Source organism: Platichthys flesus, chromosome 14 (genome assembly GCF_949316205.1).
Source record: "Platichthys flesus chromosome 14, fPlaFle2.1, whole genome shotgun sequence".
In the NCBI taxonomy this organism is placed as follows: domain Eukaryota; kingdom Metazoa; phylum Chordata; class Actinopteri; order Pleuronectiformes; family Pleuronectidae; genus Platichthys; species Platichthys flesus.
In genome coordinates, this window is record NC_084958.1 from 21,704,360 (window position 1) to 21,719,204 (window position 14,845).

Genomic DNA, 14,845 nt, shown 5'->3' on the forward strand with positions numbered 1-14,845 from the left:
CACACACACACCATGGAACACACACCATGAAACACACACAGCGAAAAAACACACCAGTGAAGCACACACAAAGTGAGACACAAACATGCATTCACAAATAGCACCAGACTGAAGCTCAGATGCAAACCATCAAAAACACACTATTGGAATCTCACAGGTACATACTCGCACACACACTCACACACAGCAACAAAACAACACACATCAATGAAGTGACTCATCCTCCCACTTTTATGTGCGACCTGGCTTCATCATGGTCTCCTTGATAGAGTGGCTGGCAGCCAGCTGCCCGTGTAGCTACATCAGAATGCATTATGGGAGAGATAAAACACCATTTACCTGGAGAGAGCAGCAGCACCGAGCGGAGCAGGTTGGACAGAGTCTCGATGTTTCTCAGCCTGGGAGGAGACAAGGGATTCGGTGAGAAGAGGAAGACGGGTTAAATGAATTTTAAAGCCTTTCTGTAAATACTGGGAGGTGGGAAATGAGATTTGTCTGGAGGTTTTAATCAGAAATGGAGGTTTCGGGCTGTGGATGAGCTCAATACATCACCTGCAGAAGGTGGGAAGGAATACAGTCAGTCATTAACGGGAGAGGTTTGTCATTTAATATCCGGAAAAAAGATTAAATAAAAGAAATGTGTTTTCAATTTGTTTCGTAGGAGGCTTTGGTTTCAAATCATCCTTTATCAGAAATGATCTCTGTTCCTGAGGCGAAGGCTCTGTTCAGACATGTTAATAATATCAACCTGAGAGCACTAAATTCACACTTTTATACAAGGTATTAAAACGCGTCCTGAATGTGTCTCCTGCGACCGCTTGTGATTGGATCTCACTTCCGTGCTCAGGGAAGAGTCTGAGTCAGAGACGTCAGTCAGGAAGAAGAACCATGAAGCTCAGGCGCCTCGGAGCCGTCACATCTCAGGACGCGTTGACCTGAACTCAGCTCTGTCCACTCGGGACTACATCACTTAAGAGATGGATTTTTATACCAGGTCTATAAAAAAAGGGTCTGACAATATTTCCTTCATCAAAAAATATTGGTTCCCCTTCATTTTGTTTTAGCCCAAGTTGTAAAATAAGTGAATTTTAAAAAACAATCTAAATTAAATGAGAAAACGTGTTATGAAAGATTTTTTAAACATTCCTAGAAACTGATCAATTTGTTAATTTGCTTCATATCCCCCCCCCCCCGCCCGGGCGTCCTCGGAAATGAATCCAGCTCCCTCACTCCTCCTGGCTGAGAGACATCTCTCTAATCACACTCCAGTAAAGTCCCAGCAGAAAGCCTGAGTGGTAATTTCTGTAAAACTGCTTTTGGTTAATGTAGACGCTTTGAATATTCAGCGATCACTTTCTCCCAAATGGCATTCACCTCAATGTGGGGATAGAACACCCCCCCCCCCCCCCCCCTTCCTCCATATGGAGCGCTTACCTGCCAGAGTCCTCTTCAATCTTCTCAAAGGTGCGAGCCACAGCCAAGTACGGGACTCTGGAGAGAGATGAGCATGTAGTTAGCAGCTGAAGCATCCACACAGACAACATTTTCACATTCACAACGTTTAGCTGACTCAGCTGTTCAGAGCCACTGACAATTAGTGAAACGGCGGATTGAGCTTTGATTCTGGGTTTTAAAAAAACTCAAGGAGAGCAACCGCAGGGAGGTCAAAGGTCAGAGCGGCTGAGGTGGGGAACCTGTGTCCTCACACTGACTTCTGATCTGTGATATCTTTAGAACAAAAGCCAGAAAAGTAAAATTTTATGTTGAGCCACGTTCAGGTAAAGATTTAAATGCTTTTGAATATTCTGAATACTTAACCTCTTGACCCTTGGGCCCTATTCTCAGGCCCCTGGTCGATAATAAAAGTATATCTCTATAACATAAGGTTGACATAAGTTATCTTGTATCTGTGCGATAGTAGCACTTGTGGGATTTCTCCGGGTTTTCCCTTTACAGTATTTAAGGACATATTGGCTCAGGCCACATTTTTCTATGTGGCCGAGTCCGACCAGTCGCCTTTTCCGACTTGTTCGACTTGGTTTGATATTCACGCTCTGCAGCCGTCACCTCACAGTGTAGCGGAGCCTCATCACATGATGAGGAGATCTTTAATGAGATCGTGATAAATTAAACTCCACAATCTGGGTTATTTAACACACAACTCCCAGTGCAGCATAAGCGTGAAGGCGTCTGCAGTGAAATCTGATGTTAAAAGTCTCACTCAGTAAAAGCTGCACAGACACGGAGCCTGCACACGTCTTTTTCTTGTTAAATGTCCGCTGTAATCTGTAAAACTCTAATCTGTGGCAATGTGACTTCCCTTTTCTGCAGAAGCCTCAGCATTGATGTTACTGGGTGGAGCGTCTCCACTGGAATAAACATCTAATGGCTTTCCACGTTTGTTTTTGTAGATGTGGTTGGTTTGCAAAGTCTAGAAGCCAGAATTGATTTAACTATAGAAACTCTAAACATTTGAAAGTCAATTCGGTGACTTCTCTCTGTGAGTGACGCGATGCCTCAGTGTGTTTGGAAGCAGAAATCTCCATCTGGTATTCAAAGCAGGTCCAAACCAACCAAGCCCATGACACGATACAGTAGTTGACTCCAGTCTGAACTTGGTATAAGCAGCTTGATTTGCACTGTGGCCTTGATGTAAATTAAATTTTTATTTCTTCAGAGTTGGTCAGAGTTTATTCAGAGTTTCTTCAGACTGGTTTTACACACAAATTGGAGAGACACAAAAAAAACATGCCACTTATTTAATGACGCCCATAACTGTTACATCTTGACTCTTCGGTGGGTGGATCAGCTTTGGGCCTTTTAATCTTTATTTGACAGTCAGAACTGGGACATTAAAATGAATATTGACAAAGAAAAAGACAGGATTTAGTCCGTCCCCGACTGATACCCCCTTGAGTAATTACCAGAAATGTCAAAATCCATGATAATCAATCAGGCGACATCTTGTTGAAATAACGGTCTGTGGCAAACAGACGGACGGGCTGTGATTGATGCATTTACCTAAGGATCATACTCTCCTCTACAGGAAGAACAAAAACACTTAGATTCATGCCAATAAATAAGGTTATTTAATACTCGCAATCCACTTAGAGTAATTTATTTGGGCTTCCTGAGACGGTAGTGACATAACAAATAGTCTTGGCGTTCACTGCTTGTCTGCCTGGGAGTTTTATTAGTCTGGGATGAAAACATGTTTTAACCTCCTGAATGTGACGGCTCGATCAAGTGGGCACTGACCTGCAGTGTGAGAATATTACACACAGTACCGAGGGCCCTAGAAAAACATGTTCACAATCTGGCCTATTCTGGAGAACATCAGATATTGTGTTCTAGGCTCTCTTTCGTTTTCTCTGTTCTTTATGTTTCTAAGTTTGAAGTTTATTGTCAATGCGACAATCTGTAACCTAGAGGACATTTTGACAGCTGCAGCAATCTGTTTAATAGCCTTGCTGACATTGGGCGAGAGGCGGCAGTGCAACCTCGACTGGCTGCCTGTAGGTCACAGAGCAAAACATACAGAGAGAGAAACAACAGATCCACGCCAACATGTACACCTGTGGGCAATTTAGAGTCTCCAATTAACTAACACTGCAGGAAGCTGCAGCGCAAGGTCCTGGTCGGCTGACAGGTTCGAATAATAGACTGTAAATAAAGATGGATGACGCGTCTGTGCAAAAATTAAGCTGAAATATCATGTAGCGGGTGCAGCCATCTTGGACTGTTGGCATCATTTGGAATCAGAGTAGAGCCACGGATTGATATTGTGCCAAGACATGCACTCGACCAATCAGGAGTCAGCCTCAGTTGTTAATCAAGATGTTTCCCCTCTGTTTTAATAAAATCAGATAAATAATTAAACCAAAGCAAATTTCATGTGTGCTTTTTTTTTTACTTTGTTCCGAGTCCCATCCACCAACCTGGAGGAGGCGGAGCTTATGACTCATCAGTCACAAGGAGGTCCTCTATCTTTATATACAGTCTATGGTTTGAGCCCAGAACCTTCTACACATGTAGCCCACTGCACCACTGCGCCGCCCTCATGTTCACGTTCCCCTGAGGAAAACGTAAGTTGGTCTTTTTTGATCATAAAATAAAGGATTTGTTTCTTCTCAACTCCTTTTTATGAACTGTTTTGTGTCACACACTTATATAGATTTTAAAGATTTCTATAAAGTGACTTGCTTCTGACATCCTCACAAATTCTCACAGAATGAAAAACTGATTAAATTCCATGAAATTCCATAAATTCCACAACCGCTAGGAATCCGCAAACGTGGAAATTCAATCAGCGTAAATCAGACTTACTTCTGGCCGTGCTTCCAACAGGCGTGGTCCACGGGATGATATCCGGGCCTGGACGGATCGTAGTCTGTCTGTCCCGAAGTTGACTCACTGTGGAAAAACGTTGAAAGGGAGACAGAGCAAATTAGAGTCAAACTGAGCGCTGGTGACGGCTACTCCAGTCACTGAGGCCGACTCGGAACGTCTTTGTTGACAGGAAGTCGTGCACACCATTATCATAACAATGAGACACTCTGAAATGCACCGAGACTTTTGCAGGCTAAAAGTTTCACTGGTGGCTTCACCACTGGACGAGGCTGAACTACAGCGAAGTTAAACTCAGAAGAGAAACAAGCTCCACTACTTAGGGAAAAGCTCAACATATTAAATAGAAGTGAAATCCCAGCGTTTTAAATGTTATGATAATTTCTTCTTGCATGAAACTAACAGATAATAGCAGCATTGTGCTGAGGCAACATGCAAACTGAGGTTCATTTCCTCACACAAGAAAAAACACACCTAAATGATATCGTCTGAATTGAGGAGCAGTGAACTTTCCTTTCTCGTTCCAGGTCTACCACTCCCACACTGTCACACAAGAGGCAGTGATGAAATAATAAATAGTTAGAGGGATGAAAAATGCATTCCCTCTCTTCTGGAGCTATAAATAGTCTGTGTATGGAATGGTTAACATGACCTCAAAATGACAAAGCAGTGATACACTGCGGCTGCTGCTTTATGTAATAAAAGAACGATGTGCATCAAAAGCATGATGCTACTACTAATAATAATATATATGCACTTCAAGAAGATGTATTTAAATGTGTAGAAAAATATCTACATGTGGATCAGACTCCAACAACTAAATTATGGACTGTATATTGTTGATGTTGACTGGAACCATAAAGTTCCAGCTCCTGCCACTGGGAGGATCATTAGGAGAACAACCAGTAAGTGACCTCCTCCTCAGCTAACAGCTAGAATCTATGATTCGTGACTCACTTCAAAGTACAAGAAAAAACTCTCTCTAGCTAAAAAATACTGAGATAAATAATCAAAAGTGATTAAATAATAATATGGCTGTTTGGAGGAGCCCTACTTAATCATTTAACTCCATAGCTAGCAGTGCATGGTCTTCCAAAGGGGTCAAAGGTCAGGGTCAGCTCACGTGCACCAGGAGGATGAATAAATGATTCAGTGGATCTGAGGGGACGCTGTGGAGCATAAACCTCCAACCTGCTAAAGACACGTGAGCCACCGAGTGAACCGACATGAAAACAGAGTCTGGATCCGAACGTTCGCCCTCTGAACTCAAACAATCCTGTGACATTCTCCAATGACGTCGAGTCTCCGAGGGGAGCTGGACCACGAGGGGCTGAGATCTGCTCCCAGACAGGACCTCATGTGTTCTCATGGAGATAAAACTGAAATCCTCGCCCCTGTAACAGTTCTTAATGATATTGATGATAACAACTAACGCAGGAGGTGCAGGTCTGCTGCTTTACACAGTAGCAGGTTGAAACCGAAGACCCTCACACTAAAGAGAGCAAAGAATTTTATTCCATCTAGTTGTGAAGATGAAATCAGAACATTTATTCATATTCTGCAGATGCAAAATTAAGCACTGCTGCATCAACTAACTGAGGTAACAAGGGACCTTAGAAATCCACAGAAAGGCCTCATCCACACTGCCACGTTTTAAATATCTACACTGGGAGAAACTAAAATGGAGATGTTTCACCAGCAGGTTATCAGTCTATGTTTGGTCCCTAGAATAAAGAAATCCTACTTCTCACCATTGCTGTTCCTCTTCTGTAGTATTTGCTGTACAGCTGCACATTAGACAATCAGCTTCCTGTTTACACTGTACACAGATGGTCTCTCTCGTTTGGATCGTTTAAGTTTTAAAACAAAAAAATATTAGTGTGGATGAAGCTGAATAGAACTGTTGTGGATTTGATTAAATGTTGATTTCCAGGGAACACACACAATAAATCCGTGGGTCTGAACGTGTGCTGAAGGTCGGACTTCAGGATGGAGTCGGAACAAAGAACAAACTGTTTTGCAACGTCCACTGTTGTGTCCTCTTGTTTACCTTTTTGTGTCTTTACTCTCCTCTGCTGAACTCCTCCTCTCCGGGCTTGTCTTTTTCTCTTCGTCATTCTTCTCCACTTTCTCCGTCTTCACTGCAACTTTCCTGGGAGCTATTTTAAAAAAGAAAGGAAATAGATAAATAAAAGAAGAAAGAAAGGTGATGGTGGAGCAATAATTTGCCATCTCTCCCAATTGATAAAAGGCAAAGACATGTTTTCTTTTTTTTCTGCAAGCACCGAGCTATGCAAATTCTCTCCTCACCAAAGAAACTGCTGATGGGGGCTTTCTTGGCCGGCTCCTTATCTCTCTGCTCTTTCGCTGTTTGACTTGTTGGGCTCCCTTCTCCCTCTCGCGTCTCCTTTTCAACCACCTCCTTCTTGGCAGTGGCAGGACCTTTCTCATCATCGCTCTTCTCCTTTGCTTCATTTTTCTTTTCCACCCCCTCGGCTTTCTTTTCTCTCTCATCGCCGCTCTCTCCGCCCGCCCGCCTCTCCTCTTTGGCCTTCTCTTCGTCCTCTTTCTTCTTCTTGTTCTCCACCTCTTCATCCCGGCTGTTAGCTGCGGTCACTGGCTTCTCAGCGTCCTCTTCCTTTGCGCCCTCCTCCATGGGGTCACCGGCGTCCCCTGCACAGGGCGAACCAGAAAGGGAGTGGGGGGGAGTGGGGGGTTATTGAAGAGATAAATGCCAGCAGGTTTTTTTCTGAGGGTGACCCAGTTTTTGTTTTTTGTTAGCCCATGTTTGAAGGTGGTTTTCAGAAAGAGTCTTCTTCAATAAATGCCGCAGGTTATATTTTAGAGGCTTCCCCTTCACCCGAGTCAGGAAAGAGAAATTACTATTGACAAGCTTGTAGCACATAGTCCCAGGAGACAAAGCTTCGATCATAAGACATGAAACTTTAATTTTTCTTATCCACACATTACGATTACTTTTAGCCTGGATAGGTGAGTCCAGCAGTTTCGTCTGGTATTTTGCCCAACCATTTTAGAAAAGAGAAAAGGGCGGATTGCCTGTCTGCTGTGTTTATGTACGTGCCTGTGTTGTTTAAAAATAATCTTTTAAAATGCGGACAGGGAGGAAACACACATCAGGATTTCCCATCAGGGCTGCAACTTGTAATCATTATTTCTTTTCTATTAATACAATAATAATTTAGTAGAGAAGATGCCCAAGAACAAAGAAACGGTTTAACCAACAATTTAACGAAGACAAAAGCTGCAAATCCTCATGTTTCAGAAGCTGGAACAAAAGGATATTTGGCATTTAAGTTAATAAGCAGCGTAAAGGTTTAACAAATCCTCCAAAGTGTCACACACCAGTTTTCTCCCGATCAATACATCGACTCATCATTATATCTCAGCAGCTGCTTTTCTGTCGAGTCAATAAAAGAAACACCGCTAGCTTGTGTTGCCCTTCAATTCAACTAATTGGGAAACAAGTGGCTCTTCATATGTTCCATCATACTTTCTGAAAAATAAGTTTTATGTATTAAAAAAAAAATATTGCCAGCACAATTATGAATCTTGATTAATTAAATTGTGACCGCAGGGTTAGACATTCAAATTACATCTAATGAGAGTTTAGAAGAGCACTTCTCTGTGAGAGTAAATGTCAAATGTCTGACAAACAGTTGTACAACTGCTTTTTTTCATGGTGCTGGTTGCATCTGCAGGTTTTACTCTTCTGGACTTTTCCCTGTGGAGGGGGGGGGGGTCTGTACAAGACAGGCGCTGTAAACAATGTTAGCTACAACTACAGGAAAGTGACTCATCCACTGTACGACACAACATCATTTAAAATCAACTGAATATGTCCAGTTGTAAACATATTATTTTATATTGTTCTTATTTCAATTTGGATGCAAAAGTACAAGTTAGAAATTCAAATTCACAGTATAATCATCATGATTTGAACTTATACTTGGTGAGCTGTTCCCTTTTGACCACGTTTCCAATGTGTTTGTGCAAAATCAAAATATTTGTTGACAGGCTCCGGTACATTTTGCCTCCCCCCCCACTGAGAGCTGTAATCTGCAATCAGTCTCCTGAGGTGGAGCCGTACCTGCACTGTCGGCGGCGGGCTCCATGCGGGGTCGTTTACTCTGCTGACCCCGCTCCTCCTTTGGCTCGGCCTCCTCCTTCTGACTCTCGCTGCCACTCCGGCTCTCGTCCAGCTTCCTCTTGGGGAACATCTTTCTCGCTGCACACGTCAGAAGAACAGGCATTAAATTAAAAGAAAGGGAACGGGAGAGAAGTGAGAGGCATCCCAACTGAAATCATGATCAAACAGAGAGAACGTGGAGATGAAAACAGGACGAGCTCGCTCCCTCTCTGCAGATGTAGGGCAGTGCAAAAAAGAGAATCACAGATGCACACTTTACTAATGAAAAGACTAATTCCATCCTCACAAGACATGACCCAGCACAGCAGCTTAAAGCTCCAGTGAAATTTCCTGTGTAATTTGGTTTCGGTTCCACATCCACCCGTGTGTTTGTCCTCGTTAAGGTTCCAGCACAGGTACTGGGGACGTTCTCCTTCAGATATCATAATGAAAGAATTAACCCAGGACATTAAGAATGCAATTTCTGGTCAAATTAGGGGGTTACTTTAATGTGATGGTGCCAGGGATCCTATTGTGATAACACACCACTGCTGAAAGCCAAACGCTGCCGTCATCAAACACAAAGCGAACGGGATGATGAAAAGAGAAAGAGCCACTTGCTTCATTGCAAATAGCAGGATGGAGGAAACGAAGTGAGAAAGGAGGTGCATCCCGAATGAAAACAATTCTGCAGGACAAGGAAACTGAGCCGCTGGAAAGAGCTTCGATTCTCTAAACCCTGTATTTGTGTTGTGAAAGATCCAGCAAGTGAAAAGTTCAACCTCTAATCTGGTGGCCATTCTATTTCATATGGATTATATGCAGTTAGACACATATACACATCATATTCTTGGAAGCCTCCGAATTGCGTCCCTGTGTTTTGTGGACGACCTGTTGTCTTCATCTGACCGTGAGCTCCCGGGCGCACGAGGGCACTTTGCAGCCGATTGAGAGGCAGCTGGATTGAGAATGTGAATAAATGCTGGGTTTCTCCAGCAGAAACCAGTGGATTGTTCTCTACGAAGTGGGAGTGAAGGAGTTTAAGTGTCTCTGGGGTTGTTCATGAGTAAGAAGACGATCGAGCGAGAGATGGACGGGCAGATCGGTGCGGCAGCAGCAGTGATGTGGGCGTTTTACCAGACTGCTGCAGGAAAGGAGGAGCTGTGTTAGATTGACCGGGCGATCACGGAGCCTGCAGCCTCCCTGACCTGATCTCAGATCAGCGGGAGACAATAGATGGATGAACATGCGCGGCACAAAAAAAAGCAGCAGCAGCTCTCGTTGGTTCTCCCTCATGTTCAGGCCGTCGTGTAATATAATAATAAACATCACATACATGTCCTGCTTCTTTAATAGAGAGTTAGCGAAGCCTGAAAACTAAGAACTGAGCCAAATTAACAGACAATCAGGAAGAGCTATAAGATGAGTTTCTCTGCTGGTTCCATTACGGAGTGCAGCATCATCCAGTCGAGTGGCTGTCAATCAAAAAAGGTTGAGACCCCCCCCCCCCCCCCCCAGAATGGAAAGTGTCTATTTTGCATCTCTTGCTCTCAGCTTGTGCTAAATGTCTTGTATTTCCTCCTCTGAGGAATAATGAATATTTGCAGCCATTAGTCTCCTGCTAAGATGTAATCAAGTAAAATTGCTGGAGGATAGAGAAACACATCAATCCTCAGCTGGTGTCAAAGTTCAAAACGCTGCCGCTCCGGAGAGAAATGAATATTATCAGCTTCTGACCTGTCTTGCGTTTAACGATCTCAGACGGGGAGGTTGAGTTCGGCGTGCTGGGGGTCCCCGGGGACGCTGATGAGGCGGGGGTGGCTGGGGTGGCAGGTGTTGCAGGGGTGGTGGAGGCTGGAGGTGGAGACAGAGGGGTGGGGGGGGCTGGAGGTGGAGACAGAGGGGTGGGGACTGCCTTGAACACATCGTCCTTCTGAAAAAAAGGAAAAGCAGATGTATTAATGATCCTTGTAAAGAAAGAGGCAGCGTGAAGAAACACTTTAGTGGCTGGAGTTATCACCAATCAGGTTTTATTGGAGGGGATTTGGACCAATGTGGCTGTTTAGTGTTACACATCCTTAACGTGGCGTCTTCACACAAAGCAAATGGGAGCATTCAGTTTGTCGGGAATAACAAACAAAAGGAGAATTGTTTGGTTTATGGACAAACAACGACCTTTCTCACGGGATGTCAGGGAAGCAAATGGAGGAAAAAACTGAAACCTCAACAAAGCCTGTGAGGAAAAAGGTCTCAGCAGTTTACAAAGTGGTTGTGTGTGGGGGGGGGGGGGACGACACTGCACCACACAATGACACACAACCTCCATCAGTGGGGAAACAAGCTGCTCAATGAAGCGCGTCGCTGAGTGAGGCCGGGTGCAGAGAACATTACGGGAGGCGAGGCCGCGACATTACATTTCTGAAAACATCCAATTAAACAACGTTGTAAACTTCCACAATCTCATCAACAAACTGTTAATAACTTTTTATTTCGTCCAACGTCCCTGTTGATGAATATTCTGGTCTCAAGGTTTTGATCAAGTTCGTTCAAGGCCCCATTAAGTTGAACATTACTGGAATTTGGATTCGTTAAAAGTTGGGATAATGACCTAATATTTGTGTCTGGGAGGAAAATTTAGAGAAATATGATTAGAAATGGTTTCATTGATAGTTTATTCATCATTTTAATACCCAATCAAGTATAATCTACACTCAGGCACCGGGCATGTATCCCACCAATCATCTTAACACCACCTGCACATTTAATGATTTGTCAATTCAAAACAGACTAATTGGCAATTGTTATGAAAAATGAGGTATTAGTCGTTCTTGATGCAAATAAAATTTTGCAAACTTTTCCTGACAAGCCTCTTATATAATATCCAAGTGAGCCCATGGGAAGATACAGAAGGAACATTACTTTAGTTTTCTGTAGCTCCACCCCCTGCCCCCGCACACTCGCTCAGAGAGACACAGTGAGATCAGAGCTCGTTCAAGTGGAGCAGCCTCTCAGTGACAGACTGCTTCTTAACTATGGAAACATTGAAAACACAGAGTTTCTCTGGTCTCAGCTGATCACAGATCAGCGCCTCAGAGCAGAAGCTGCAGTTGGTTTCTACCGAGCTGCAGTTTCTGTGTTCGCCTCCAGTCTGACCTGCTCTCCCTTTTTGTTTTCACATTTAAAACTAAATATATATTTTTAAGCTATTAGGCTGCAGCTATATGTTTTTATAGAAAAGGAGTTTAATGTGGCTATTAAATGTGACTAAAACTAGACTAAAATGGAATTAGTTGTCGTCGACTAAAACTAAGAATGATTAAAATGACTAAATGTGACTAAAACTAATTTGCATCTTAGTCAAAAGACTAAGACTAAGACTAAATCAAAATTAACACTGCCTGCGTGACTGCGATCGTCTGTCATTTTATGGACAAAATGTTTGATCCAAAGATAATAATCAGCAGAGAATTAACCAACAGCTGTGATAGTTGCTAATTAATAATCGAGTTACTTCTCAAGCTAATGCTGAACATCCTCTTTGCCTGTGATCAGCTCTGCTTCAGTTTAAAAATAACTGAAACACAGTAAAGTCTGGATCTTTCTAAATAACAAAAGGACTAATTACCCATTTAACCATTAGCTGCTCTTCGGGCAGCAGCAGCACAAGTGAAGTGATATTATGCTGCTCATGAAAAATAATAATTGGATCGTCGCAACCATGTGAAAATGATGCCGGATGGTTCCTGCTGACAAACATAATGAGCCCGTCACCATCTCTTCCCTCAATTATCGAGTAATGAATCACGGCCGACGTACTACAAACAAAATTAACGGCGCAGTTAAGAGAAGTGTTTATCAAACAGCAGGTGAGTGAGTGACGGCCGACGCTGATAATCAGGACTTTTCATTATGCAGCTTATTGACGAATGAATTCAGGCGTCGTGATTCACCGACAAATCACCGGTTCCTTTGTGTCGCTGTGTTTTTCCCTGAAGTGAGTTTGACAAAAGGCAGCGAGCAGCTCCAGCCCTCTCATTAGCTTCTGCTTGTGCAGGTTACAAAGTGGCTGTGGAACACTTGTTGAACATCACACTGTTTCAGTAACTTTCTCACAGAGCCAGGAAACAGGACGCCCACTGGAAATCCATCTTACACAATTATACAATCAGGGCGTTTGTTATATAAAAGAACGGCTGCTGTGTTTCTTTCACACAATGTGAAAAACATTGAAAGTCTCTCTTGTTTCTTTTTGGCAGCGGCTGAAATCTGAGAAACTCCCGCTGATGCATTTGGAATATTAAGTGTCAGGTGCTTTGTTTTGTCTTTTTTTTACCTTCTCTGTTTTATTGGAGGATTCTTTGTCTCCTTGTCCCTGGCCGGCGACTCGCTCTTGAACGACGGGCGCCTCGTCTTCGTCGCTGTCCAGGATCTGACGGCTGCGCTTGGCGACCTTCTTGACGGGTGAGTCGTCCGCTGGAGCTCCGTTCCGCACCTTGAGGGGGGTCTTCACCGGCCTGGAGAGGAGCACACTGGGAGTTCAGACATCGTGCAGTTCAAATAATAAAATGAGACTTTAAATTCATATAAAAGGTTTTACAATGGAGCGAGAAATTTTGGAAAAATGACAAAAAGGAAATGATGAAACGATCATTACGTAACGCGGATCTATTGAAAATCAAGCTCTGGGACATCCTTTCAAAATAAAACCTTGGAGAGACGATGGGGAGGATTTCATAGGATGAGAAAGTGGAGTCATCTCCTTCCATCTTTACATAAGAACGACTGGACGCAAAGTTTTTTTACAAAGCAGCAGAGATTCAAGGACAAAGGGTCAACGGACATAAGCTGATATGGTTCTCTAGATGTCGGGGATAAGAATAAATACGATCTCAACCATATCTGCAAAACTCAATTGTTGTTATGTTCAAATGCAAATGGTTTATTAAGAGTTTATTACTTTATTTTCCGTGATAATCTCATTCTGACTGTAACAAGTTGAATTTTGTTTCAACTAACTTTTTGTTTTTCAAACTTGTAGGGACAACAGCCACAATCAGTGTGAATGAACTAATCCTAAAGTTTATCAGATCAAAGAACAGCTGAGTCTGCAGATCATGATGATGTAATAAGACTGGTTTACAGAACTATAAGGTTATATGATGACGTGTGACGAGAACAACGAGAGTAAAGGATTCTCACTTCTTCACCGGTTTCTCTGCGGGTTTCTTCTGAACATCCTTGTCTTTGCTCTTGGGCTGGAAGAAGGATCTGGAGGAGGAGGAGGAGGAGGAGGAAGAGGAGGAGGAGGAAGAGGAGGAGGAGGAAGAAGAGGAGGAGGAAGAAGAGGAGGAGAACCGGAAGTTAAATGACAGTTCAGGGTCTGATGGACATTAACTCGGCTCCACAGTCACACAAACAAGTTCCTCTCTTATTAAACAGAACCAGTGAGTGAAGCAGAACCCACTGGAACCAGTTCAATGAGAAGTTAGCTTTAAATGATGCTAGCTAACGAACCCATCACTTTACACAGGATGAAGCTAAATGTCACCAGAGTTCACAAAACATCAACACACTCTTTCATGCTGAAGATAACTCACAGTCAGGCTACACGTCGCATGCTAACACCCCCGTGTAGGAGGTTAAAAAGGCCTCGAAAACAACTTGTATCTCACTTCATGCTAACAACACAACAAAAACACACAGTCAGACGTCACCGAGCTAACGCTAGCTGCTAGCCTGTTAGCTTCACTCACGCGATGCTCCGCTGCATGTTGTCTCTGGACTTCAGCTGCAAACCAGGAGTTTAACGTGAAATAATAAAACACACACAGTGACCCACACACGGACACACACAAAGTCCCGCGCTGCACAGGCAATACACTGTTGGAATATTCGGCGCCAAAATTACAACTCGGCCAAAGATCGTAGAAAAGGAAGATGAGACACTTGTGAGGTAAAATCTGAGCCGTTTGTCTCCCTGTAGATTCAACTATCAAATATGCGCACGTGCTCAGACTTAGAATGTATAGATAACATAATATAAAAGTAGAAATAGCAAATATCATATTATAATAATAATAGTCATAATCATAACTGCAATACAATTGATAAAGATAAATTGATTGTGTAACAGCAATATAAGTACAAACATGTACATGGGAAAAATAATTGAAATAACAAGTAATAAGGTGTATAGTAGTAGTATATTTTTATTCTATTTACATTATTCACAATACACAGATCTATGTATAAAGTCACTGATTAGACACAGACTTGAGCAAAATGCTTGTTTATGTTTGTCCTACATTTTTGTCCATTTTAATTAATCCTCCAGATTTAAACAAATAACTA

General features: G+C 42.8%; 1 protein-coding gene across 1 annotated transcript in view; it reads right to left on the reverse strand.

Moving 5' to 3' along the window:
• The window catches only part of lig1 (ligase I, DNA, ATP-dependent), a 42,625-nt gene extending 28,218 nt beyond the window's left edge, over positions 1-14,407 (reverse strand). The window contains exons 1-10 of the mRNA XM_062405153.1: positions 14,248-14,407; positions 13,694-13,762; positions 12,828-13,008; positions 10,232-10,427; positions 8,456-8,593; positions 6,658-7,020; positions 6,398-6,506; positions 4,327-4,413; positions 1,435-1,491; positions 340-398 (exon numbers count right to left, since the gene is read on the reverse strand). Coding sequence (XP_062261137.1) covers positions 340-398; positions 1,435-1,491; positions 4,327-4,413; positions 6,398-6,506; positions 6,658-7,020; positions 8,456-8,593; positions 10,232-10,427; positions 12,828-13,008; positions 13,694-13,762; positions 14,248-14,264 — 1,276 coding nt within the window. The 5' untranslated portion in view covers positions 14,265-14,407. The remainder of the gene's footprint in view (positions 1-339; positions 399-1,434; positions 1,492-4,326; positions 4,414-6,397; positions 6,507-6,657; positions 7,021-8,455; positions 8,594-10,231; positions 10,428-12,827; positions 13,009-13,693; positions 13,763-14,247) is intronic.
• Between the last annotated feature and the right edge of the window lie 438 nt (positions 14,408-14,845).